General features: G+C 39.2%; 1 protein-coding gene across 1 annotated transcript in view; it reads left to right on the forward strand.

Annotated features, from left to right (window-relative positions):
* The window catches only part of Tprg1 (tumor protein p63 regulated 1), a 99,610-nt gene that overhangs the window by 19,025 nt on the left and 52,744 nt on the right, over positions 1-27,841 (forward strand). The window contains exon 3 of the mRNA XM_090331722.1: positions 12,079-12,255. Coding sequence (XP_090187848.1) covers positions 12,079-12,255 — 177 coding nt within the window. The remainder of the gene's footprint in view (positions 1-12,078; positions 12,256-27,841) is intronic.

Consider the following 27,841-nt stretch of genomic DNA (forward strand, 5'->3'; position numbering starts at 1 on the left):
CACTATACCACTTGAGTCATGGGACCACTGCTGGCTTTTTCTGATTATGTGGTACCAAGAATCGAACCCAGGGCTTCATGCATGCTAGGCAAGCATTCTGCCACTAGGCTACACTCCCAGCCCCAAAAGTTGGACTTCCTATTATAATTGTGTCATGATAGTCATTCATATATTCATTTTTATAAGTACTGGGCTCATTAGTAAGTTGAGATATTACTAAGTGAGGAACATTCAGAGACAAATAAGAAAAAATGTATTGAAAATTCTAGAAAGTCTTGTGGGGAGGAATAAATAAATGGAATTACAGTAGCATATGACTTGTGCTGATACACAGTCCTACAAATGATTCTATGGGAACCCAGACACCATTGGTATTGTAAAAAGAATCTAAATAAGATGCCTAATATAAAAGGAGAAAGAGTTTACAAGAACATATGATGAAAAAAGGGAAGACTCTTGAAACAAGGAATAATATGAACAGTGTTACACTGTGACAGGCTTTAGAAAACAAACAGCTCAAGGTGAGAGAGCTAGAAACAAGATAGAAAGATAGGAAGGAGCCAAGAATGGAGACGAATATTGAATATTAGGTTGAGAAGTTTGAGGCATAGTTTATTATGGAAGTGCACAGTGGAGCTCTATGGGCAATTTCTACCCACTAAGTCTACTAGACATAAAGTGCCCTCAAAATGTCTTGTCATTCTCTTGGGGTCTAACTTCTCCTTTCCCTTGTATGTTTGGTTGTGTGGGAACTAGCTCTTACCCACTCAAGAGGGCCAACACTGCTTTCAAAAGCATGTTCAATGATCTCACCTTGGAATCCTGACACCATTTATGGTAATCATTTACACCCAGAAAACAAATTCAGAACAGTACTATTATTTTATAAGTTGTTTGATATTTATGGCATACTATTGGGCTTATATTTCTTTCATGATTGCTACAGGTGTCCTTTCTTGCTTGATTAACTGAAGGATATCAGATGATATGTTGACATTATTTAAAAGGCATTAGACTCTGGAAATAATAAACCTAACAATATTATGTTTCATGAAAGAAAACTAGACTTCAATCTCAGTATGGAAGTAATCAGTACTTATAAGGAATCACAGATATTACACAGACAAGTATTATAGTTTCTTACTTGTAAAAATGGTACCTGATTCATAAGAAATTTAAGATGTTATTGGGTGGGCCGGGAGTTTGGCTTAGTGGTTAAAATGCTTGCCTAACATGCATGAAGACCCAGGTTTGATTCCTCGGTACCACATATAGAAAAAAGCTGGAAGTGGTGCTGAGGCTCAAGTGGTAGAGCTCTAGCCTTGAGAAAGTCCAAGGGCAGTGTTCAGGCCCTGAGCTCAAGCCCAGGACTGGCAAAAAAAAAAAAAAAAAAAGATGTTATTGGGCTCATAATTTTTCCCAAATGCCTTTTTCTGGTAAAGATAGGAAGAGTTTAGAATGACTAAGCATTATAAAGAGAAGGAAATCTCTGTTCCCATTGGTCTGTTCAGGAGATATAACTAGACATACTTAGTTACTGTGCTTCCACAAATGCTGTACTATGTACAAAAATACAGAATCTCAGTAGATTATATTAGCAGGAAAAAAAGCAGACTACTGGGAAATGATAAAAAGTCAGTCTAGAGGATACAACCTAGCTAAATTGTGCATCGGACAACAGAGCTATAAAATATATAAAATAAAACTAACAACTTCAAGCAGAAATAGACAAGTATCAATAGAGACCAAAATACCATTCCCTCAATAATTTATATAACATCTCTATCAAAATCAATAAAGATTAAGAAAAACTCAACACAACAATCAATAAGCAGAACGTAATAAGTATATATCAAATATCGTACCCTATAACATCCAAAACACTCATTCTTTTCAAGAATATTATGATGTCTCATATTCCAAGCCACAAATAAATCTTGTCAAGATTTAAAAGAAATGAAACATGGAATGGAATATGTTCTCTGAAAATGATGGAATCAAAGTGGAAATCAATAACAAAAAGATTAAAGGAAACTTTTTTAGAAACTAAATAATAGACTTCTAAATAATGTAGAGATCAAAGTTTCAGAAAAAATACTGAAAAGTACATTGAACTCAAGGAGAATACAAATGTGCATGATTTAGGAAGAGTGCTCTTACCAGTTAAAGAAAAATTAAAATCCATAATATAAGCTCTGTTTCTTTTTTTTTAAGCTAGGAAATAAAATCACAAAGTCAGCCAGCAATAGGAAATAATAGACATAAGAGTTAACATTCATCATAAAGTTTGTAAATCACCTGGGCATTGATGGCTCATGCCTGTAATCCTAGCTACTCAGGAGGCTAAGATCTGAGGATCTCAGAAGCAATTGGAATCCAGACATGTCATGAAAGTCAGTTTTGTCTTCAACTAACTACTAAAAAGCTGGAAATGGACTATTGTGCAAGTGATAAGAGTCATTGAGCAAGAAAAGGTCAGGGACAGTGCCCAGGCCCTTAGTTCAAGCCCCAGGATCAACACACACACACACACACACACACACACACACACACACACACACATCCAAATCAACAGATAAAATTATTAAAATCAAAGGCCAGTTCTCTAAATGAGCTGTTTAGTTAATAAATCTCTAACAAACATAATTTTAAACAGAGGAGGCAGAAATTACAAATATTGGGAATGAAATGGAACTATAACTCCAGATTTTGCAAACATCAAAGAAATAATAAAAAATTGCAGTGAACAACCTTATACACATACATTTAACAACTTACAATAAATGGACCAATTTTTCAATACACATACAATAAAACAACATGCTTGACATGAAATAGAGAACTTGAATAGCTCGACAATTAGGAAGTTTAATTTGTATTTAAAACCTCCCCTGAAAGAAGTCTCCAGGCCCATATGGTTTCATTGGAGAATTCTATTATATATGTGAATACCAATTTGTTATATGTGAACACCAATTTATATATAATATTTCCAGAAAATAGGAGAGAAGGAAGTGCTTCCCAACCTATTCTGAGAGGCTTGTATAATCTCACACTAAAACTAGACAAAAATACTACAAAAATAGTACTACAGATCAAAATTTATTGTGAATATTGATTCAGAAAATTTAAAAATAATTGCAAATAAACTACATTAATATATAACATAGTTCAATTTCTTGACCAAATTGTTTATTTAAGAGATGAAATGCTGAATTATTAAAAACTCAATGGATATAAACTTCACAGAACCATGTGATTTGAAGCAGAGAAATCATTTGTAAACTATTTAACATGCATTCATGATATTAACTCTTCTGGATGAGGAAGAACACCTACATAAAACTTAGAGATACCATTGTGCTATGTGAAACTCTGTGGTTTTGCCCAAGATTTAGAACACTGTTTGAAGTTTTATCTAGTACAATTAGGCAGGAAAGGAAATAGAATATAGTGCAGAAAGGAAAACATAAAAACTGTCCTTGTTTGCATATGAAGTGAGTCTATCTAGAGAACTCCAGAATTTGCAAAGCTGCAAGATGCAAGAAATAGATATACATGCACACACACACACACACACACACACACACACATATAAGTATATGGTATTATGTTAATGTATAGTACTATGTCAGTATATATAGTACTTTGTCAGTATATAATAATTTTTTTTTGGTTTGGTCATGGGGCTTGAACTCTGGACCTTGGTATTGTCTCTGGGCTCTTCAGCTCAAGGCTACCACCCTATCCCTTGAGCCACAGCACCACTTCTGACTTCCTGGAGATAAAAGAGTCTCATGGATTTTCTTTGAATCATGATCCTCAAACCTAAGCTTCCTGAGTAGCTAGGATTACAGGCATGAGCCACCATTGCCTGTTTATTATAGAGTATTTTTATGTAATAGCAATAAAGAAATAAAAACCAAAATTAAAAATACCATAGTATTTATAATCATGCACAAAGAAGGGATACTAATAAGTATGTATTACTGTGACAAAATGCATATAATACTTGCTTGATGAGTATAGGCCCCTGATGAAAGACGTCATAGGCAATCTGAATGCATGATCTCATCACTGTGTGGATTGGAAGACTCGGCAAGGTAAAGATGTGAAGCCTCTTCAAATTTAATTTACAGGTTTAGCACAATTTTATCAAAATCCCAGCAAGATTCTTTTGTAGATATAAACAAGATTTTTTTCTAACAACTCGTTTGAAGTTAAAAAATATTTTAAAGTAGCTGTGCAAAGAGATTAAAATTCCATGTCAGATTATTAGCACAATGTATCTTGATCAATATCACCCCTTTCCCTAACAATTTTTAATGAAATACAAAGAAGTAGAATAGATAGAAATAGTTCTAAAAAACAAACAAATAAAAAAGACAATGCCTAAGGGTTCCCCCTTAATAAATCTTATTTTATACAGTGAAATTTTATTGCTGATTGGATAGAGAAACTAATCTATTAGCCTGCTTGTGAATCAAAGGGACATGTATCCTTCCAACCGAATCAGGGGGAACAGAATTCTCCCCTTGAGGGTCTGAACTAGATGATACAGAGCTTTGCAAGCTCTATGAGGGTGAATATGAAAGTTCAGGTGGAGTCAAAAATAATTAAATAAAGGTCCCTGGTATATTCCCAGTTTGTTATGGTTTCTGTTCTTAGATTTCTGGGGTATTCTTCCAAGTATTTTTATAGAATATTCCCCTGCACCCTTCCCCCAATGGTCAGGTGAAAGTTTTGTCTCCTATATCCAAAGAGGCCTATGCACAGCACAGTGAGCAGAATTCTCTTCCATTTAAAGAAATAAGACAATGGAGGCGATGTAAACATCCATTCAGTTTTGTGTCTCCTTGCTTTCCTCTGCTGTCTCCTCACCATAGGGCCTTGCATCTCCTGCCAGCCTCCCTGGCTTCTTATCAAGTGAATCCCTTAAAATGAATGCAAGGGAGGAGACATTTCCCCCTTCCCTCCCAGAGGCTGGAGCTTTTGAGAGCTCCTGTTGTGCTGCAGAAGATGAGAGCTATTTAATAGAGCACTCTATAAAGTTTTAAGGAGAAAGTAAAGGGTGGGCTGTATCTAGATTCTCTTGTGTAGCTTTTAAAATACTCTCTTGTGGATGATAGTGAGATAGGGGAAGCAGAGCTTCGGGGGAAGCATAAAGAAAGCCACTTGGAAGCTGAACAGCTTGGGATGGGCCCACATAACTCTGGAAGCTAAAGTTGGCTCTGCCACTCAGTGCTAGATCTATGCCACATTTTTGTTCCTCTTTTCTTTCCCAGTTAGTAGGCCTTGAACCTAGAGTTTCACATTCTAGTTTGGAATTATCTTTTTGGTTAAAAATTGGTGTTCTACTACATGAGCTATACCTCCTCTGCCAGTTTTTGCTGTTTCATTAGAAATAATCATCTCACAGACTTTCCTGTACTTCTTATACTTTTAGAACTCACAAGTCTCTTTATCATTTGATGACCAAGTAACATTTTCCCCATATAACCAACTAAAAAACAATGTAATAAGACCCATAATATGATTTCACTTACTAGGAAAACAAAAGACTTTTGCAGAATTCGTAAGTGGGTATTTCTATATCTTATCTGCTTTTCGGCAGATAATCCATCTGCCCCATGAAACACAGGTTAAAAAAGTGTTGAAGGAATGAATCATTTCTTCTGAGTTGTTTCCCTTTTCTTACATCTATAGAATCATCTGTAATTTGTCATTTCTGTTCTTCTGTCACTGAGATACTCACCACACATGTACAAGGATGACAGAAACGTCATATAGTAGGTGTCTTGGGTTCCTTTTTCTTAGCTCTGTGGGCAGTAGGCAGGTATCTTGACACTTGAGGCTGCCCCTGCAGATCTAAAGTAACCCTGATCAAGTTACAGCACATCTTAGGGGGAGCCATGTTATTTCTCCCTACATAATATCCTCACATTTCAGAGGCTCTGGATTCCTTAAAATCAGTAATATGTTCTCAGTATTCCCAGTGGCTAGGATAGAGCCTGAAACACAACTGGCAGTACAGGGTAGTTGGGAGGGAAAAAAAAAAAAGAATTACTGGAAGCCAAGTTTGGAGAGCTGGGAAGAGGGAATTTTTGTGGCATTGGGTTTTTATTAGAATACAGTGTTTTCTTTGAGGGTCTCTATTTTAAACAAATTGGTGAGGCCTAGGGAAAGAGTAACCAAATGATTGAAACAAAAATATGAGGATTACTTTGCAAAGGGTTTTTACAAGAGTCCACTTAACTCAGGAAGAAGGAAAATTGCTTTGTTCCAATGCCATGTGTTTTTCATCTGTTTGTGTTTGAATGGTCAACCCCAGTTGGATTCTCTTCAGGGCCTGGAACCCAGTGGGTGCTTAGGGAATGAGTATGAGATGAATGATTCAGTGTTTTCCTTTCGACTTGCTGACTTTGGGCTACCCATGTTATTTTCTTCCTGTCTAGAGGCAAGGCATGTTGAGAAGAGTGGGGGTTCAAAAGACTAGTTTGGAAATCACAGATAGTCTCTCAACATAAGGGGAAATACTTTGCTGAGTGGTGTGTGTGTGTGTGTGTGTGTGTGTGTGAGAGAGAGAGAGAGAGAGAGAGAGAGAGAGAGAGAGAGAGAGAGAGAGAGAGAGAGAGAGAGAGAGAGAGAGAGAGAGAGAAAGAGACACGGGGCGGGGGGGGGAGAGAGAGAATATTAGAAGAAATTTTGTTCTGGTAAATCATTTCCAAACCACAAACTGATTTGACAGTCTTAAAAGAGCAAGTGAAAGTACTGCTGGAGCTGAGGCTGAGGCTGCTCGGAAGGAAGCTGGATGATTTGAGTAACTGGGTTACTGTGTGGTCCCAGCAAATGTGCAGGATAGGTCTGGTCTGACATTGCTAGTTCACTGTTGCCCTCTGCTGGTGGAAGTGCTGTTATCTGCGGAAACAGCACACTGCTGGTTGGCTCTGTGGAGGAGCTAGGGGTCCAGTCTTTCAGGAGAGGCAGTCATTGGGTAGTGGGGAAGAGCGGTGACAAGAAGTGACACTGGGGAATCTTGTTCTCTTGCTCTGTTGTTGTTCCCATGCTTTCATTCCATACCGAGATCATTTGGTGAAACTGCTTTCTTTTTTTATTTTTTCAATGTTTAGGTATGTTTTGAAATTGCTTTTTATTGTGGGGTGATAAATAGAGGGGTTATAGCTACATTCATCAGGTATTGGGTGTATTACTTCTTGAGCATTAATACCCCTTCTCATGTTTGTATCCCAATTTTCCTCCCCATTCATCTTGTTTTTCTCCTTCCTTTCCCTATTTCAAATAAACAAATAGACATAGACAATATACCAGGTACCAAAGTCAGATACAGTAACAACATGACATAACCGATAAAAAGAAAACACAGAGAGGGGGGGTTAAGAACAAGAATCACAAAGATAAACCTCCTGTTTCCATTTCCTAGAGTTCATTTCACGAATCTTCATCCTACACAGCGAGATGTACATAGCTATTAGCTACTGTGATCCTCTGCTAGGAGAATCCTACTAATTATTGCAAAAGAGGGAAACCACGGAGCCTGTATTTCTTTGAGTCTGGCTTACTTCACTTAATAGGATTTTTCAAGTCTTTCCATTTCCTTACAAATGGATCAAGATGTATTTATACACAATGGAACTCTATACTGCCATCTGAAAGAATGCCATCACCCCATTCATGAAACTGCTTTTCTTTGGGGCTCTAGGCTAGGCACAGGAAATCATTGCAGATAAGAATTAGGCCTGTGCTGGTTTAGGGTCACTATGGCCTGTAAAAGGGTATATGTATGTGTATGTGTATGTATGTGTGTGTGTGTGTCTGTGTGTCTGTGTCTGTGTGTGTGTGTGTGTGTGTGTAAAGGAAGAAAGATGACATGCATTTGGAGAGTAAGGCTATGTTTCTATTTCTATGAAATAGAAAACATGTAAGCTGGAAACTTGAAGGATATGTGAAGATTTTCCTTTAGAAATGTATTATCATAAAGGTGAGATATTTTCATGACAAAATAAATTAAAACTCTAGGGAATAAAAATACATAAAAGCAAGACAAGTCAATTCAAATCTCACCCCTCAGAACTTTTGCTGTGCATTACTTTGCTATTGTTATAAAATTGGGGCTATAATGTAGATTGCCTGCGTGGCCTACTTTTCTCATTCTGGTGACATACACATTTCACCAAAGTTAATAACTTTTTAAAATATGCTGTCTTAACGGGGGAATATTCTAACATGCAAAATGGAAGGTCAGATTCTTCAATCAGTATGAGTCAAGACATACAGGTTGCATAGAGAAAGGGGGATTCATTCTTTACTAATATATTTTAGGAATCTTTTCTGGAGGCCTACAGCTGTGGAGCCACCATAGTAAGTTCTTACTGGTTCTTTGCAAAATACACAGTACAGGAGAGAAAAACAGACTTTAAAAGATGTAATCACAGAAATGAATGTAAAATTTCATCCATGAGTTCTCAAGAAAAGAAGATGTGATTGAAGTCTAAATAAATAAATCCAAGCATCCAGGAGCTAAACCTGGTGGCTGTACACTATTTATAAACGTGTGTGTTTACTTTGAACTCAGTCATTCCCAGCACAAAAATTATGCAGTGTGTGTCACAGTACAGCACACTGTGTTCCTAAAAAGAATTCTTTTTCCCCTCCCCGGAATCCTTTACCTTTAAAAAAAAAATCTCATTATGGAGTGCTGACATTTTCAGTAAAACCATTTAACCAGTGGTTTTTTTTTTCCCAGACTAAGAACAAGTCTGGTTATTAGGCAGCAGCTTATTCCATACTGCTAATTAGATTCAGTCTATTTAGAGAAGTTTGTGTAGATAACTGATAAGACATTTCAGAGTCCCGATCTCTTCCAGACTAAGACTCAGTGTGTAAAGCCAATAATCCAGAATTCTGTTTCTCTCCATGCAGGAGGCGCTGAATAGCGCTGTGTGTGAAAGTGGGTGGAAACCATAAAATGGAGACTTAAAGCAGATCTCTTAGATTCTATGCTATTTCTTTCAACAGTACATTAACTGAAATGCCACCTTCTAGCAGAATGACTTTGGCTGTAACCTTCTTCAAAGGAGTGTGGGTGGATGTTGATGTAATATTCCTATGAGATGACTGTCATGGACTAGGCCTGGAATTGATCTCCTCTCTTCTCCTCTCCTCTCCCCTCCCCTCCCCTCCCCTCCCCTCTCCTCCCCTCCCTTCCCCCTCCCCTCCCCTCCTCTCCTCTCTTTTCTTCTCCCCTCCCCTCCCCTCACTTCCCTTCCTCTCTCTTCTCTCCTCTCCCCTCCTTTCTCCCTCCCTCTCTTCCCCTCCCTTCCTCTCCTCTCTTCTCTTCCTTCCTTTCTTTTTGTTTCCCTTCTCCTAGTACTGGGGTTTGAACTCAGTGCCTGGGAACTGTGACCTGGACTTTTTCTCTAAAAGCTAAAACTCTACCACTTGTGCCATACCTCTTCTTCTGTTTCTTTCTTCTTTTTTTTTTTTAGGGAGGGGTGGTTAATTGGAGATAAAAGTTTCATAAACTTTTCTGCCTGGCCTGGCTTTGAATCATGATCCTCAGATCTCAGCCTCCTGAGTAGCTAGGAATATAGATGTAAGCTACTGGAACCTGGCTTTTGCTCTTTATTTTTTATCTCTATTTCCTTCTTGCTCACATTTTCTCCTGTTTCTTCTCTCATTAATTCAAGTCTTAATTTTTCTTTCCTGTCTTTCAACTACATTGAAGGTGGCATATATCTGATAATTCAAATTTACTTAGTAACCTAAGTTCCTACTATTACTAATACATCTAATTATAGAACCCTAAATGGGAATACTCTCCCTTAATCCTTTCCTCAAGTTTAGAAAGTGAATACCAGAATTGTCTCCATTTTACAGATAAGTAATCTGAGTCATAGTGAGTTTAAAAATCCAATCTTGCAGAGTTAATGATAGAGTTGGAAGGTTGTACCTACAATGTTACATTATCAAACTCTTGTACACACACACACACACACACACACACACACACACATGCACACATTTTCTGACATATAAGGTTGATACACAGCCCATATTTACTGCCAGCCACATCTCACTCCATTTCGTAGGATGCATTCTCTTTAGTTATTACCCATATGTCATCCATTACTAAATATTTTATACATCATTCCTTCTTAATCAGCTGTGGTAAACGCCTTCTACAAAGCAGAAAGGGTCAGGATGCTATCAGAGAATTTTATGGGTTAGATGTCTACAGTTGAAGTCTAGACGCCAGTGGTTCATGCCTCTAATGCTAGCTTCTCAGGATGCTGAAGTTTGAGGAACATGGTACAAAGTCAACCCTGGCAGGAAGGAAAGTCTGTGAAACTCTTATCTCCTACTGACCACCAAAAATCTAGAAGTGAAAGTGGGGCTTAGATGGTAATGTCTCAGACATGAGTGAAAAAGCCAAGAAAGATTGTAAGGTCCTAAGATCAAGCCTCAGTACTGGAATAAAAATAAAATCATTTTTGAATATGATAGTTGAATCATGATTTGAACATTGGCTATTCTTAACTTGTTGTGAGATGACAGTTCTAGGTAGAAGTCAAGGTAAGAGACGTGAGGTTTTGTGTTATGTGTATGAATTTGATCCTTAGTCAGAAGATGACATTTAATGAAGGGAACATAGAAATTTCATCACTCCGGATTTTTTTTTTCATTTTTCTTTCTTTGTTCTCTTTTTTTCTATTTTTCTTTTCAAACTATACTATGGTACCTGTGGAGTGAATGGTCAGAAGCAGAGTGTCCATAACAATTGCAAGCTAGATTGATTTTTCGTGGTGAAAAAATCAAACACAAATCAACCTTTTCCATTGTTTAGTACAAAGTATGTACTGAAGCAATCATCACAAAATGCTAAATCTTAATGGCTGCAGTGTTTAAAGAGACAAGAGTGGTGCTATAGACCACAAGATTTATAGAATGCCTTCAGTCTCCTTTAATCAGAAGTCCTGTTCCAATTGTTTCCTGTTCTCTCTCAGATGAGTTCTTGACACTGTCAGAGTTGTCTGAGTCCTAAAAGGCTCTTACTTCGGAAGTAAATCAAACCGATAAACTCTTATCTAGTTTCTATTGTGTCTAGTTCCTCAAAACCTTGCTCCAGTCACTTGACTGTATTTTTCACAAAAAGGGTATGGCAGGATGCACTTTAAATAGTGCTAGTCTAGGGCCGGGAGTTTGGCCTAGTGGTTAAAGTGCTTGCCTAGCATGCACGAAGACCCCGGTTCGATTCCTTGGTACCACATACATACAAAAAAGCCGGAAGTGGTGCTGAGGCTCAAGTGGTAGAGCTCTAGCCTTGAGAAAGTCCAAGGACAGTGCGCAGGCCCTGAGCTCAAGCCCAGGACTGGCAAAAAAAAAAAAAATAGTGCTAGTCTATATTAAATCTTTGCTTTATCTTCATTTGGTAATGTGGCTTGGATGATGAGCACTCAGTAGTTTGTAGTAGGTGACTCTTAATGTCTAGATTTAGTATAATGAGATGTTATTGCTGTCCTTGTGGCAACGTGTGTCCATCAAGATTTCTAGAGAGTAGGAAATTCAGGGAGAAGTAAGAATCAGTTGAAGACAAACATGGTACAAAGTTGATATTGCTGGGCCAGGAGTTTGGCCTAGAGATAGAGTGCTTGCCTAGCATGCACAAAGGCCTAGGTTCCACATACATAGAAAAAAGCTCAAGTGGTAGAGTTCTAGCCTTGAGAAAAATCCAAGGACTGTGCTCAGGCCCTGAGCTCAAGCCCAGGACTAGCAAAGAACAAAACAAAACAAAACAAAACAAAAGTTGATATTGATGTGGCTGATTCTGTCAGGGTAGTAATTTCTGAGCTCTTGGTTGAAAAACTTTTTGGGCTCATCTTTCAGATTCCTTCCTCTTTTAGTCATAGGGTCAGTGAAGAAAACGAGTAGAATTGGGCACTTCTAAGTCTTACTGGTTCTGTGGTGATTCTCCTCACTGTTTTCTGCCTGTGATAATCAGTGAATGCTGTTCACCTTTACTTTGCAAAGGCAATGTCTTCAGCTCTGCTTTTCCCATAGGATTGACCATTGGAACAATGAAAAGGAGAAGATTTTGCTGCTCACAGACCAGACCCTCTTAATCTGCAAATATGACTTCATCATGCTCAGCTATGTGCAGATGCAAAAAATCCCCCTCCATGCTGTCTGTCGCATCTGCCTGGGCAAGTTTGCCTTCCCTGGGATATCACTAGACAAGTGAGTATGAAGCTTTAAAGTTGGGGGTGTGATGCAGGAGGGCTAAAGCACACCAGGAGGTCACTAATGCAGTTTATTTGTATGGTATGTTGGAGAACTCAGGGGGAACCTTCAAGTTCTACAGTGGAACTCATCAGACAGATCACTGAGTTCTAGTCTATGTCAGACACAAAACCACTAACCAGGAAATATTAGGAAGGAAGAGCAATGTGAACAAGGCAAGCATGTTCTTTTTCTTATTTTTTAATAAGTTGAAATATTTATAAAGTTGGTAAAGGGATAAATGCATACCAAAATGTCACAATATAATTTTTTACTTGAATTTGATATCAGCTCAGCTCTCTTGAATCGTGTTTGTCTGGTCTCTGGGTAGCCCTGCAGCTGGGATGGCTCACTGTCTTTACCCTCATCATTCCATCATGCTAGAACCTTTCTTATGCTCCTCTCTCCCTGTCTATGAAAGGCAATTTAGTTGGGCCAAAGTAAAAATAGATTGACTGAGATTTTGCTTTTCACTTGCAGAGTTTTTTTTTATTGTAAAAGGGATTTCAATTCAACTTGTCGGTGTAAGAGTAAAAATGTACCTTGGTCTAGCTCACTCCTTTTATCCTCCTCCCGACTCTCTCAATTCCATCTATCCCCTTCTAGTTCAATTTTCACATATACATATTAAATCTGATGATTATGTGCTCTCACTCTTCCTGTCTTGGTGGATCTGCCCCTCTTTGACCTCATTCCACTCACACTTCAATACCCAATTTATAAATATAAGCAAGTAAAAATAATTGAATAGCCACAGGGGATCATCGATGCACAAGTGTACACCAGTATTAATGAAAGTGTAGTATACAGGAGAGATTCCTTTAAAACAACTAGCATATAGCCTAACAAAATGAATACTAGGAAGCTGCAACCTGAGGAAAGGTTCTTGATGTCATGCATGTGGCAGCTAGGTAGATTTTTCCTGGAGAAACCTTTGAGCCTCTAATCATGGTTGAATAGGCATTATGCAGGGAATAAGACACGAAGTTGAATAAGATTTCAAACTGTTGCTCCTCTTGGGGCAGCAACACGGGAACGGGGAGGGACACACAGGGCCAGCCTGTAGTCCCCCGGGAGCCGAGCGAGATGGTAAGTGTCGAAGACCCAGCCCTCCCCCAGTCACCGGGGAAGAAAAAACCACGCTGAGTCAGAAGCAGTGTTAACCATGAAAGCGCATCAGATCTCTCTGCTGATCTCTGCTGATCTCTCGTTCTCTCTGATGCTCTCCGATGCTCTCCTCCTTTATTGCCTCAGACAATTAGTTACATACTGTTAGGGTAGGAGAAGGTGGGCACTGGGAAGCTAGCCAATAGGAAGAGGGCCCCTGTGCTACCACTAAGGGTCTGGGTGGGGCTTTCAGGTAGTGGGCAGGACAGGTGCAGGAAAGCGCGCCAGACTTGAGCTGCTGCGAGACCCGCGAAACTGCGGGGGGTTCAATCGAGTCACGTACACAGCCTTAAGAGAGGTATGCAAAAGACCAAATGCCTGGACAAAGCCCTTTAATTGCAGCTGAGCCAGAATCAGGCTTCAGAGATGGAGGCTAGGCCCCAACATCAAACAAACAGATAGCAAGAAAGAGTAGAGGTAGGAAATTACTTGACAACATCCAGAACTGAAATTGTTCTATAAAGATTAGAGGTTAGAACTCAAGGTGACTAACAGCTCTGGAGGTCTCTGGCATCTTCCCAAAGCTCAGAGGGGGGTGAAATCAACTGTTGCAGAAATGTTGACAGCTAACCAAGTCTGCAGAGGAAGATTGCTAAAGTGAGTATGTTCTTGTTATGATCTTGGAATGCAATGAAATTGCTAAACATTTTGGACTGAAATAAGGAGAGCCATCTTCAAACACTGACTGTGAAGCCTTCTCATTGCACTTCCTAAAGGCAGATTCGATTTTATGTCCTTTTCTTTCTTTTTTTAAAATGATTTTTATTGTGATTAATAGAAGGGATACATTATATTCACCAGAGAGAAGGTGCATAACTTCACAAACATTGGTACCCTTTCTCATGACATGATCCCCATTTCCCTCCCACCCTCCTCTCGCTTATCTTGATTTCACCCGTCCCCATCCAATTTCAAATAACCAATTAAGCACATATAAAATATATCAGATAACAAGGTGAAATATTGTAACAATATGAGATAACCAAGGGATGGCAAAAGAGATGAGCGATAACATAGTACATTAAGGACAACAGTCACTCATTATATGGCTTTTGTTTCCTTATCCTGGAGGTCCTTACATTTAGTGTCTTACTATTTGGCCTAATGTCTCTAGATTTTGTTCTATTGTAAATCTCTGCTAGGAGAGCCCAAGATTTCTACTGATTATGACAAATGAGGGCGACTATTGGGCCTATGTTCCTTTGAGTCTGGCTTACTTCACTTAATATGATTTTTTCTAAGTCTTTCCATTTTCTTACAAATGGGGTGATGTCATTCTTTCTGACAGCAGCATAGAATTCCATTGTGTATAAATACCACATCTTGTTGATCCACTCATCAACTGAGGGACATCTAGTTTGGTTCCATATCTTTGCTATGGTAAATAGTGCTGCACTGAACATTATTGTGCTAGTGAATTTAGTATGTCCTTGTTTCTGGACGATTGGGTAAATGCCAAGTAGTGGAATTGCTGGGTCATAGGGGAGCTCTATGTTTAGTCTTTTGAGGAATTGCCATACTGCTTTCCATAGTGGTTGAACGAGTTTGCACTCCCACCAACAGTGTAGTAGTGATCCCTCCTGGCCACATCTGTTGTTATTAGTTTTCTTGATCCTGGCCATTCTAATTGGAGTGAGGTGGAATCTTAGAGTTGTTTTGATTTGCATTTCTTTTATGACCAGAGATGTTGAGCATTTCTTCATGTGTCTATAGGCCATTTTTGTTTCTTCTTCAGAGAAGACTCTCTTGAAGTATTTGGCCCATCTTTTAATGGGATGGTTGTTACTTTGGAGGTTGGTTTTGGAGTGATTCAATTTTTTGAGCTGTTGATATATTTTAGATATGAGGCTTTTGTCTATTGTATGGTTAGTGAAGATTTTCTCCCATTCTGTAGGCTTCCTAATTAATTTATTAGCTATGTCCTTTGCCATACAGAAGCTCTGCAGTTTAATGCAGTCCCACTTATCCAGCCTTTCTCTGATTGGTTGTGTTTCTTGGTCCTTATTGAGAAAGTTTCGACCTGTGCCAAGGAGGCCTAGTGTGTCTCCTATTCCTTCTTGTAAAGTTTTCAGTGTGTCGGCTTTTACCTCGAGGTCTTTGATCCATTTGAAGTTAATTCTAGTGCAGGGTGACAGCCCAAGAATGAAAAAACCTGAGACTCTTATCTCCAATTAACCTCTAGAAAATGGGAAGTGGGGCTTGGCTCAAGAGTAAGGCAGTAGCTGGGAACTGAAGAGCTCAGGGACAATGCCCAGGCCTAGGGGTAGGGTGGTAGCATGAGCTGAAGAACTCAGGGACAGAGCCCAGGCCAAGTTCAATCCTCATGACCCACAAAAACAAAATAAAACAAAGCAAAAACAAAAATCAGAACTATTTTCACATTACTCTTCATTGATGCAAGAAGCTACTAACTCATTAATTCAGTTATATTTAAAAGAATTAGTTTGTAATAATATAAAAATATTACAATACATTTAAATGTCACAAAAACGCCACTTTTATTTATAAGATCTTTTTCATTCCAGAGTCTCAGTTCAGCATTCTCTCCACAGGAAATGCCAATTTTTTGTCTGTTTGTGTGTGTGTGTGTGTGTGTGTGTGTGTGTGTGTGTGTGTGTGTGTGTGTGTGTGTGTGCATGCGCGTACAGGCACACTCATGCATGTCTGTCCCAGGACTTGACCTCAGGGCCTCTGATTGCTGTCTCAAGGCTAGTGATCTACCACTTGAGCCTGACTGGAGATAAGAATTGCATGAACTTTCCTTCCCAGTTGGCTTTGATTCCAGGTCCTCAGATCTCAGGCTCTTGAATGGCTAGGATTAGAAGCATGAGCCACTAATACCCAATTATTCTTGTTTAATTTCAAAGAAATGTTAGAAACATAAAAAAGGTCTGGGATTGTGGCCTAGTGGTAAAGTGCTCACCTAGTCCTGGGTTCAATTCCTAGGTGCCACATATACAGAAAATGCTGAAAGCAGCACTGTGGCTCAAGAGGCAGAGTGCTAGACTTTAGCAAAATGTGTCCAAGGACAGCACCCAGGTCCCTGAATTCAAGCCCCAGGAATGGCAGAAAAAAAAGAAAATAGAAAAGGAAACATAAATGAATATAGTTATCTATGTGCACATACAAATGTTTATATACATTTAGAAACGCATCTATAGACCTTTATTGTGTATTTTTATATAATAGAAGCATATGATATAAATGATTGTATCTCATGCATGCATTTAATGATGACATACAATGAAGATGTATTATATAATCATATACAGATCTTTATCAGTTTTCAGTATCTCAGATTAATACATTTTAGTTTAATATAAGCCCCTTGTGGATGTATACTGATTTTTACATTTGCTATTAGCAATAAAGCTGCTATAAATATTCTTACATATGGGATTTTGTTCAATAGGCAATGTATCTTCTATATAGATTTCCAGAAGTGGAATTACTAGGTCTAAAACACTTTTTTTGCTGTCTTTATGATTTTATCATTTCCTGATATCATATAGTAGCCTTTTTCTTTTACTGATATATATTTGAGCTTATTCCATATCTTTCATGGCTTATTATAAGGATGATCACATTCACTTTTCTTTTCCATCTGAAACACATGAATGAATTGTCATGTGTTTGCTATATACTTATGCATATTTAATACTTGGATTCCACTTGTAATTAATATGCCATTATTAATATGCTATTAGATATTAAATACAGGTACAGAGAGGGCTATTTAGTATTAGTATTCTTTAGTTTGAGATAGTTTTCTTTCATTGATTTGTATTTGCAGATTTTGTATCAATAATAGCTAATTTTCCAAAAAGTAAAGTTTTCTTTTTTTTTCTCGATTGATGTTGTTAAGTATACAAATAGCTTTATCTTTTACTTAGACGTTGGTTGCATTTCATCTGGTAAAATGCTTTCTCTTCTCATCTTTTCCTTTTTGTTTTGTGCCAGCGCTGGAATTTGAAATCAGAGACTGCTCACACACTGTTTTTCACTCAATGTTGGCATTCTATCACTTGAGCCACAGCTCACACACACACTGTGTGTGTGTATGTGGTTAATTGGAGATAACAATCTCATGGACTTTTTGCTCAACCTGGCTTTGAACCGTCCCAGTCTCCTAAGTATCTAGGATTACAGATGTGAGCCACGAGCCCCTTGGCCCTAAATTTCTCAAATTCTCCCATCCTTTGCCTCCCTTCTTTCATTTGTTTTTCCAGCCAAGATTCGTTTTTCTGGAATATTTGATTTAATTTCCCATAAGGCATCCAATTATTACCACTGGGAGTTGGTGTAATTGCAACCCTCTTAATTAACCTGTGAAGCTTTCTCCAGGTTTGCATCCTGTGGTTAGACTGAGAAGCCAGTGCCAGCAGCTGGCAGGCTGGTGAACAATAAAGGGTTTTCTCTGTATGTAGGGGTTGGAGAGAAATGTTGTGTGATTCAGGGCTGTTGTTTAAGTGCTGTGTGGAGGTATTTACCAAGCCTCTGTCTTCTAGTACAGGGGTAAGGGTAGAGTTCTAGGTTTCCATTCCAATCTTACAGCTATTACCTTCATTCCCTCATCTATTAAAAGGAGAGATTAATATAGTCATTCTTCCTCATTAGCAGTCATAGTGTTAGGTTTTATTGACATGGCTTGAAAGCACTTTGTAATGTGCCTCATAGACACCAGGTATTAACAAGTTCTGATTTCTCTCCCAGATTAAAGCTTTTGTTAACATGCAGGTAAGTAGATTAATTTGATTGTTATCTTTGCTCCCAACAAAGTTGGCCCTTTTCAAGCATGAAGTCAGCATTAGAAGGTCAGAGGGAAGGCTACAGCAGGTAGGAAAACAAAAAAGTAGGGGGCAAGGGAAATATCAATTGCTAAATAATGACAAACTGTCTCCAGAGAAAAGCCTGTGCTGAGTTTGAGCCAGCTCGCTTGCTAAGGCAAGGGAAATGACCTAACACTGTGCTCCCTGTGTAGGATTCTGATACTGGATACTGAGTGCTCTTCTCTCCCTTAAGATGCAAAATGGATTTGCTACATTTTATACAAAATCAAAAGGAAGGCCAAGAGATTCTAGGATCATCAACTACTGAATTTTGGGGTCTCAGAACCTATTCTTCAGTTTTTGCTGACTGAGATTTGAATTTAGGGCCTTGCCCTCCTTTGCCTCTGTGATTTGATTTTCTTCTTTCTCCCCTCATTTCTTCTACCTTGTTACTCTGGGTGCTGCTACCTTGCCTGTGAGGGGAATTACAGCTTCTCTTCATTCATGGGAAAGACTATCAATACTTAGCAAAGCATGAGCCAATGTATTCCATGTTTTGTCTAATATACCTTTGGCTTAATTTGCAGGGTAAGAAAAAGAAGAACTCAGGATAAGTTCTTTTGTAACATGAAGGCAGATAGAGTCTTTTCAGATAAGAGTCTTCATCAGAGACAACACCAGGAAGTAGTAGTGAGCTGCTTTATCCTCCTGGATACGTGGTTACGGGCATATCTCTCTCTTTTTAAAATCATTTCTTTTCTGAGTAATGAGTTCTAAGCCTCATTTCTATCACAACTGGACAAATAGATTTCACTTAAATTTTTTTACTTAAAGTTTCTTACAAAATTTACTTAATTTTTGCAGTCCAATTGTGTTTAACCTCCAAGAAAAGTAGAAATAATCATAAGGCTAAAGCTATGACTAATCATAATCACATCATTTTCTTGTTGATAGAATTTGAACAAATAACTTAAACTCTTTTTTTGTTTGTTTTAGTTTTATTTTGAGACAGGGTCTTATAGGATGTAGTTCATAATTTTCATCCCAAGGGCTGAGATTACAGGTGTGTGCCAAACCACACAGCATCCCTTTAATGGGTCTCAATTTCCAGTTCAGGGAGAACATTATGCCTTGACTTCAAGCCCCATAACCAACACACACACACACACACACACACACACACACACACACACACCAACCACCAACTAACTCATGGGAGAATTGTAGATTCAAATGGTGAATGTGAAAGTGTTTAGTAGATTGTAAAGTACTAAATTCTGATTGTCAAATATTTCAGACTCACCTATGAGTGGGAGGATCTGAATGGGTTTTCTTAGGTTCTTAGAGTGCAATCTTTGCCTACATATCCCCCCCCCTTCCTTTTTGTGGCAATACTGAGGCTTGGATTCAAGGCCTTGAGCTCTTGCTATCTTTTTCTGTTCAAGGCTGGTGGTCTACCACTTGAGTAACACTTCCATTTCTTACTTTTTTTCTGATTAACTGGAAATAAGAGTCTCAGATTTATCTGCCTCAGCTGCTTTCCATCTGCCATCTACAGATCTCAGACTCCTGCATAGCTAGCATTACAGATGTAAGCCACCAACTCCAGGTGGCATTTAGTTCTTACGTTTCCTCCATTGTGTTAAAAATTAGACCCTTTTCTTGCCTCTGTTCCTCGCTGAGGTCTGTAACAACCAGGTTGAAAGGGAAGAGTGGGCTCTGAAGTTAGGTTGTCTGGGAGCCAGGACCAGATCTTCCTCTAGTTGAATAATGAGGATAAAGGTTGCATAATGGAATGTCTCTAGGGCCTGTGTTGAAAATTCAATGGAAAAATATAACTCAATTGCCTAGCAGAAAATCTGGTTTTTAATAAGGCTTTGTCTGCTACAGGTGTATATAGTTGGTTTGGAAGAAAGATACGGGTTTAGGAATCAGGGACCTACATCTGGATTTACACTTCTAATATAACTCTCTTCCTTTTGCTGAATCATAGTTTTCTAAGAGGTTATAAGGTGTGTGTGTGTGTGTGTGTGTGTGTGTGTGTGTGTGTGTGTGCACATGTTCACCAGTAATGGTCTTTGAATTTAGGGTCTTGCTGTTGCCCCTTAGCATTTTTCTCCCTCCCTCTCTTCTCTTCTCTTCTCTTCTCTTCTCTTCTCTTCTCTTCTCTTCTCTTCTCTTCTCTTCTCTTCTCTTCTCTTCTCTTCCCTTCCCTTCCCTTCCCTTCCCTTCCCTTCCCTTCCCTTCCTCTCTCTCTCTCTCTCTCTCTCTCTCTCTCTCTCTCTCTCTCTCTCTCTCTCTCTCTCTCTCTCTCTCTCTCTCTCTCTCTCTCTCTCTCTCCAAACTAGCAATTGCACTTTTTTGGTGTGCTTAATTGGTCCTCAGATCTCAGCCTCCTGAGTAGGTAGGATTAAAGGCAAGAAACACCGGCAATCACATTTTTTTTTAAATATACAAAAACTATCTTCTCACACAGTACTCTGTTAGTACAGCAATTTCCCAAAAAGGCATTCATCTTACTGAATGAAATGATTTCACCTAATCTATTCCTCCTGTGAAAAGGGTATCTCCAAAATGTTTGTGAAAAATAATGATGTGTCTTCCAAAGCTGAGCAGGGACATCAGGCCAGGGAATGTCATCCTGTAAGGATAGCCATTATGCATCTATCTCTCTATGATATTTACACTTGCATTCTGCAGAGCAGAAGGGCTACATTATCTAGGAGAATCAAAGTCCTGCAACCTGACTGCTGTGGCTTTCACCCCCTACTATTTGTGGAGATAGGTACAGAAGTGGAGATCATCTGTCCCTTGTTGTCGCATGTGGAGGCAGGGCAGAAGATGCCCCTTAGACATCATCTTACCATTTCGGCCATGTTTCCATGGATCCAAAGGCCAGGGGTCTGCTCTGTGCCCTCAGAGTTCTAATTTGGCACCTGCTTTTCAGATGAGAGCTTCAAAGTGCCTCTGCTCTGGGTGAAATCAGCTTGTTGGTCCAGGTTGATTCTGCTGGCTTCGCGTCTGTCAGTGCATTCTAATCACTGTTATAAGTGTGGTTCTGTGGAACACCTTGTAAAATATTTTCCTATTGCTCTAGCAACATCTCCTGTCTAGACAACCTAATTATGAGCACAGAGCAAATAGCTGGAATGCATGCCGCCCCAAAGGGTTGCATAACTCCAGAAGTGGAACTGAGAAGACAGAGAAGGGAGATCGGAGTGATGCTGGTTACTTTGTGTTGACCTACCCAGAAAATCCAGTGCTCCAAAAGAATTTGAAACACTTTTAATTTAAAAAAAATGGTCTGATGGGAGCTTCATTTTCTTGTTTTTGCAAACACTGAGGATGAAAGACACCAATGTATTTCCCTCTTTTTCTTAGCTCTGGAGGTATTTGTGCTCTTTTTCCCCCCCTGCCAAAGCCACCAATTAATCACCTTCCTTAAATGGATGTCCTTTCCAACCAATGTCTCCACAGTATTCAGTGGGTCTCTATCCTGACCTCTGGCCACATGATCAAGTGGCATGACAAGACATGGACATTGTTACCAGGATGAGTCATAGCCTCTTAGGGAAGCAGGTGTTATTCCCATGTTAGTCTTCCTTAGGGTTCCAACAGCAAGCCCAAGTGTCATGAATACAGGAGTAGAAGAGAATTCCTACAGGGAAGGACGAAAGAGTCCCAAAAAGGAGGTGGATACTTATCAACTTGTTTTCAAAGGAGGAGTAGAACGCAGGTACACCAAGTATAGGCATAAGCAGACACACGCCCACAGTGTGATCATGCCAAGTCTCCATGTGTCTGAAGCCCTGCTTCTGGGAAGATGTGGCAGAAGTTCCTGAATGTCCTCAGATGATAGTGGGTGGACTTGGAGGGTTAGTCATAGTAGAATGTGAGATGCTGAAATTTGTGGGAGAGAAGAGCCTGATGCAATTGACATTTTCCTTCAGAAAGGAAAGGCTCAAGTGATAGAGTGCTAGCCTTGAAGCAAAGAAAAAGAATAGCTCAAGAACAGCGTGTGAGCCTTCAGCTCAAGCCTCAAGATCACTGCACACATACATTAAAACAAAAGGTGAAATGGGACAGTGGGTTAAAGAAGGTGGGGCTTGGGTGGGAGTCTTGGAAGAAGTAAATTCTCTGGCATGAAATGACTGGCTTGAATTTCTGTGGTGTGGGTGAAGATGGAAGGAAGGTCAGACTATGAGCCTGTAAGTGGAAGATGCACTTTATGTTTATTAGCTGTGGTGCCTGAGAGAAGAGATGATGATTGAGATAAGTGGTTTATTCAGCTAGCATTTACTGGGCACTTGTCTTGTGCCAGGTACTGTGCTGGCTACTGTGGTACAGTTATTATGAAAGAGCCAGAAGCTTTGACCTCATTGATTTCATAGTCAATAATCATGAAGTAAGTGCTATAAAGTTACATTAGTGAACAGGGCTCTGAAAGAGAAACAACATGAATTCACCTATTGCTATTACCTCAAAACTTAGTTTTAAAAAAACAACAGATATAAAAATCCCCTTTTGGGGGGGATTCAGGATGTGAATATAGATTAGCTGAGTCCACTCTCAAAGTTTCCATCAAAGTACAAATTGTGCTGTGGCATCTTAAGGTTTAACCCAAAAAAGTCTCACTCAGATTCACTGGTATGGTTGTTGGTAGGTCTGAGTTATGCATGGCATCTACCAAAGGTAACAGTTATTTGCCAAGTAGGCCTTTCCATTAAGCTACTGGCAACCTGCATTCCCTTACAAGGAACCAAGGAGAATGAGAAGAAAGAGGTTGGACGAGAGAGGAACCAAATCCTAGAAGGGGCATCTCATCACTTGTGCTATGCTCTGTTTTCTAGGACATTAAACACAGCATTCACTCAAGGAAAAGCTATTACACAAGAGCATGAACATCATGAAGGAGCCATCATTGGAAACTATCTTAGGATTGGGGTAAAGAAGGTGCCTTGAATAACTGGGGACATAAAAATGCCAGTGTGATGTACATCTGCTGAATATGAATGGCCTGAAGGACTCTGAAAATGAGATGAGTTTTGGAGTGTTGATAAGTTAAGGTCTTTGTGGAGGAGTTAGAACAGTTCTTTGTGTATTACTCACACTGATGTTCACCAGAGACTGAAGAATTTCCTGGTTAAAACTGTTGGAAAACCCTAGCCACAAACTATGGGACTGCTGAGAAACTATGAGAATCTTGATTCAGTTTATAAAATGGATCAAATTGCCCACTTATCTCTTGGCATAAGTACTTATTATGTAATGAGCTAATGTTCATAAATCACTCTTGGTGATTTAGTATACTTTTTCACGGTGAAAAGCTATTATATAAACATAGGCCATTTTCAGTGATGATGGAGAGATTGAAAGGATTAAAATTTAAAAAATGCATCTTGTTACTGTAGCACTTTCCTTCAGACTAAGAGATCTGTGGCGCTTCCTTGAATTCTTAAGAAGTCTTTGAGGTTAAGAAGTGGAGGTAGCAATCAGCTATGGTTGAGATTGTTGAGAATGGAGATGAGGTTAGCATTTGGAAGGTGACTTCATTTTCATTTGCTCACTCATAAAGAGCAAATGTCCTTACTAATGCTAATTACTTGAGGACAACTATTGAGAAATACAAAAAGAAAGTTCAACGCTGGCTTGTAAATATATCTGAATGATTGTCTACCACATTTCTCTCTTATTTGTTAAATTTCTTCCTCTTGCAGAGTCCTAATTTACTCCAGTGTAACAGGAAAATGGCTAAATTAGATGATGAAGGTGCTGTCATCTCTTGAGTAAATAATTCAGGTCTTCTAAATTTTTGCCCAAATTTGTTTCTATAAAATGAGAAAGATAAGAACCTCATGCTAATAGGCAAGGAGTGGAGAGGCCAATGAGTTTATATACTGTGATATTAACATTAGTAACAGAAATTGAGCATATGTGCATAAATTTGGAGCCCCAGGAGTGGAAAAGAATGAGAGGAAGCAGTGTAAGGCAGTGCAAGCTGTGATTAATATTTTATCTAACTTTCCCAACATAATTATTCTTCCATGTATGTAGAGTTCTTCTTTGTTCTTCTTTTTCATCCTCCCATGCTTCTTTTAGTCTTAAGGCCTACAACCACTGATATAGTCCATATTTATGTTTTTTTTAAAAAATACTTTCATTCTCAGTCTACTAAAAATGCATAGCAGTTAGCTTCTATGTATTTTTACATTCATAGCAGCTGGGATTATAATTCCAAAACTGGTAAGACAGAGGCTATATAGTGAGATTGTATCTCATAAAAAAACAAAAACCCAGAAACAACCTAGCAAGTATGAAGTTGGTTAAATGATGTTAAAGTTTCTTTTTTATTATTTTACCTTTGAGATGACTGTAACATTTGTGGATGCTCTAGGACATGACTATAAACCAGGTTTGGGGCTCTGACATAGGGATGGCACAAAAGGCTCCCAGGAGGAGCCTGGTTTCCTGATGACTGTAGAGCTGCCCTTCTGTCCCTGTGCTCCAGCTTTCTTCTTCCTTTATCAAGAGAAGAGCAACTGATCTGGAGATGGTATTTTCTTTCTATTAGTTGCAGACTGGTTTAATCACAGCTAGCAAATTCACAGAGTAAGAAAGGGGATTTTTTTTTTCCTTTTGCCAGTCATGGGGATTGAACTCAAGGCCTGGACACTGTCTTTGAGCTTTCTCAAAGCTAAGTGCTTTACCACTTGAGCCACAGCGCTCCTTCTGGCTTTTTCTGTGTATGTGGTACCGAGGAATCAAGCCTAGAGCTTAGTGCATGCTAGGTGAGTGAGTACTCTACCACTAGGTCACACTCCTGGACAAAAAGGGAATTTTTTTTTTTCAGATCCTGAAAGTTAGTGGATGACAAGGCTCAAGGCTTGTCATTTTCTTTCCTTTTTTTATTTTTTTTAATTTTTTTGTGGGTCATGGGGCTGGCCTGGGCGCTGTCCCTGAGCCTTCAGGTCAAGGCTACCACCCTACCCTTGAGTCACAGCCCCACTTCCCTTTTTCTAGTGATTAATTGGAAATAAGAGTCTCTCAGTTTTGTGGCTTTGTATTGCCGGGCTGGCTTTGAACCTTACTCCTCAGATCTCAGCCTCCTGAGTAGCGCTAGGATTATAGGCGTGAGTCACCACACCTGGCTTAAGGCTTGCAATTTTCTGTAATAAAATGTTTATACAGTTTAGGATTTTACAGAACATGATTCCCATCACAGATCTGTCACAATGGACTTTGGCATACAAATTGTGTAAAACTGTGTCCTAATGTGTAAAATGGCATTAAGGGCATCGACTCTGTGGGGTTGAAAGGATTAAATCACACCCAAGCGGGCTAAGCTGTTGCTGTCTTTGGTGTTCCCTCAGCATTAGCTTTTATTTGCTTTCCATCCAACTCGATATGCTTTGTATGGGAGTGTAGAAGTTGTTCTTAAATGTGTTATTCAAGGTTTTTATAAAATGCAAACAAGAAAATGGCCTCCTAATTCCCATAGAGAAAACAGGATGGAATATAAATTACCAATCTTAAAGTAATTTGAAGTCTAATTGAGGTCTAACTGAGAAACTAAATATATAGAAAACTACGACAAGGCATAAGTGAAGGATGGAAGCCATATATTGTGGGAATTTCATTTGGGGATAGGATTTTTTTTTTTTTGTCAGTCTTGGGGCTTGAGTGCAGGGCCTAAGCACTGTTCTGGAGCTTCTTTTTCTTAGGGCTAGCACTCTAGCACTTGAGCCAAAGCACCACTTCTGGCTTTTCCTGTGTTTGGTCCAGAGGAATTGAACCCTGGTCTTTGTGCATGCTAGGCAAGCACAGTACCACTGAGCCACATTCCCAGCCCTGAGGTAGGAATTTATGGATGTGGAGGGGGAAAAAGCTAAAGAGTCATGAAGATGCAAAAGTATATGGCAGTCACACATCGTTGGGTGTTCAATGAATGCTGAGTAAATGATTGGAACAGAGAAAGTGTGTAGGATGGATTAAACCACTGAAAAATGAGTAATCATGTCTTTCAGTCAGTCCTAATAGGAGGCACAATCCTGGTGTGGAAAGGAGATGTGAGCTGTTCAATATCACTTTCTTAAGGGCAAGGATCACTGGATTCTATTGGATTCTTGATCCAGTGGAGCAGTCACTTGAGACTGGCTTGCATGGAAAAGTGTGAAAACTTTGGAACGTTGGACCTACCATCTGCAGCAAAGGTCAGGTTGTTTTACATGCTGTGATGAATAGGGCCATAGGCGAGAATTTTGTTATGCACACCCTGACTTTGCCCTGAGGATTGGTGCCAAGAATGCCCTGGATTTGATCTTGGGTGTGGTGCAGTCCACTCACTCATAATGCCTAGGGAGGGGTGTTGACAAGGATGGGTGGTTGATGGGGGATTGCTGAGCTATTTCTTGGCAAACCTCTGTGGGGAGGAGTTCCCCAAATGCCACAATCCTGTTATTTTGGAGTAATGGAGTGAGCCCAGGTGCCTGATTGGACAGGGCCACTCCCAATTTCTTCCAGATAAATATTTGGTTGCCAAGAAGCTATATTTAAATGAGAAATACCTCCTCGAGACATTATTGCCTAGGAATTCCTGCAGAGGGCAGAATCCCACCCTTTCTGAGGAATGTCCTAGAACCCCCTCCCCCAAACATATACTGCAATTACTGTGAGGGAACCTACTTCGAAGTTCCTTAAGAATCTGAGACTGTTTCTCTGAATAACAAGAAAGCCCTTGGATGTCAGAGAGAGCATTTCTCTAGGAAAGGGTTCCAGGCCTTCGGTGTCATAATGGAAGAATTCTGCAATGTGAATGCAATTGAAGCCAAGAGTTTGGCTGGAAAGAGAAAGAGTAGTTTTCTCAAATGGAGCTAAATACTAAAATCTGGAGAACTAGAGAAGTAGACTCTTTATGAGAAGACATATTCTCATGTTTGCTCTTGCTACTTGCAATTTTTAAATGTTGGTTTTGCGAGCACAGGGGATTTAGTTTTTCTATTCTCTTCATGGGGAAAATCCTCTTATTTTATGTATTTCTTTTACAGAATGGGATTTTTGAGACTTAGCAATTAAATCTTATAACTGTTTCTGAATGCCCCAGTCAACATTCTTCTTCCTTCTTTCCTTTCTTTTCTTTTCCGTTCTTTTCTTTTCTTTTCCTTTCCTTTCCTTTTTCCTTTCCTCCCTCTCTCCCTCCCTCCCCTCCTTCCTTTTTCCTAGAATACAAGAATAAAATGACACAGGAAAAAAAAATCAACATTTCACTCAAGAAAATCTAAGTAAAAAGATAATTTACTCTAATTTTCTGGATGAAAGATATGTTTTATTTTTCCCTTTCCCACCAAAATCCACTCTAAACATATTCTTCGTAACAATGTGTGGTGTCAATGACACAATAGGACTCTTATATTTTTGAAATATTTCCAACTAATAAGCCATAAATTGTTTTTGGTTCCAATTGTGCACTTTTTACATCAGAAATTGTAATCATATTTAAGGACATAAATTGCCTTAGGAAGGAAAGACCAGCTAAAACTGAAACTGGGAAGAGGAGTAGTGAAGAGATCTGCATGAGCCGAGAGGCTGTGTAGATAGGTTACATCCTCACG

The sequence above is a fragment of the Megascapheus bottae genome, chromosome 1, assembly GCF_031878675.1.
Source record: "Megascapheus bottae isolate mThoBot1 chromosome 1, mThoBot2.hap1, whole genome shotgun sequence".
NCBI lineage: Eukaryota > Metazoa > Chordata > Mammalia > Rodentia > Geomyidae > Megascapheus > Megascapheus bottae.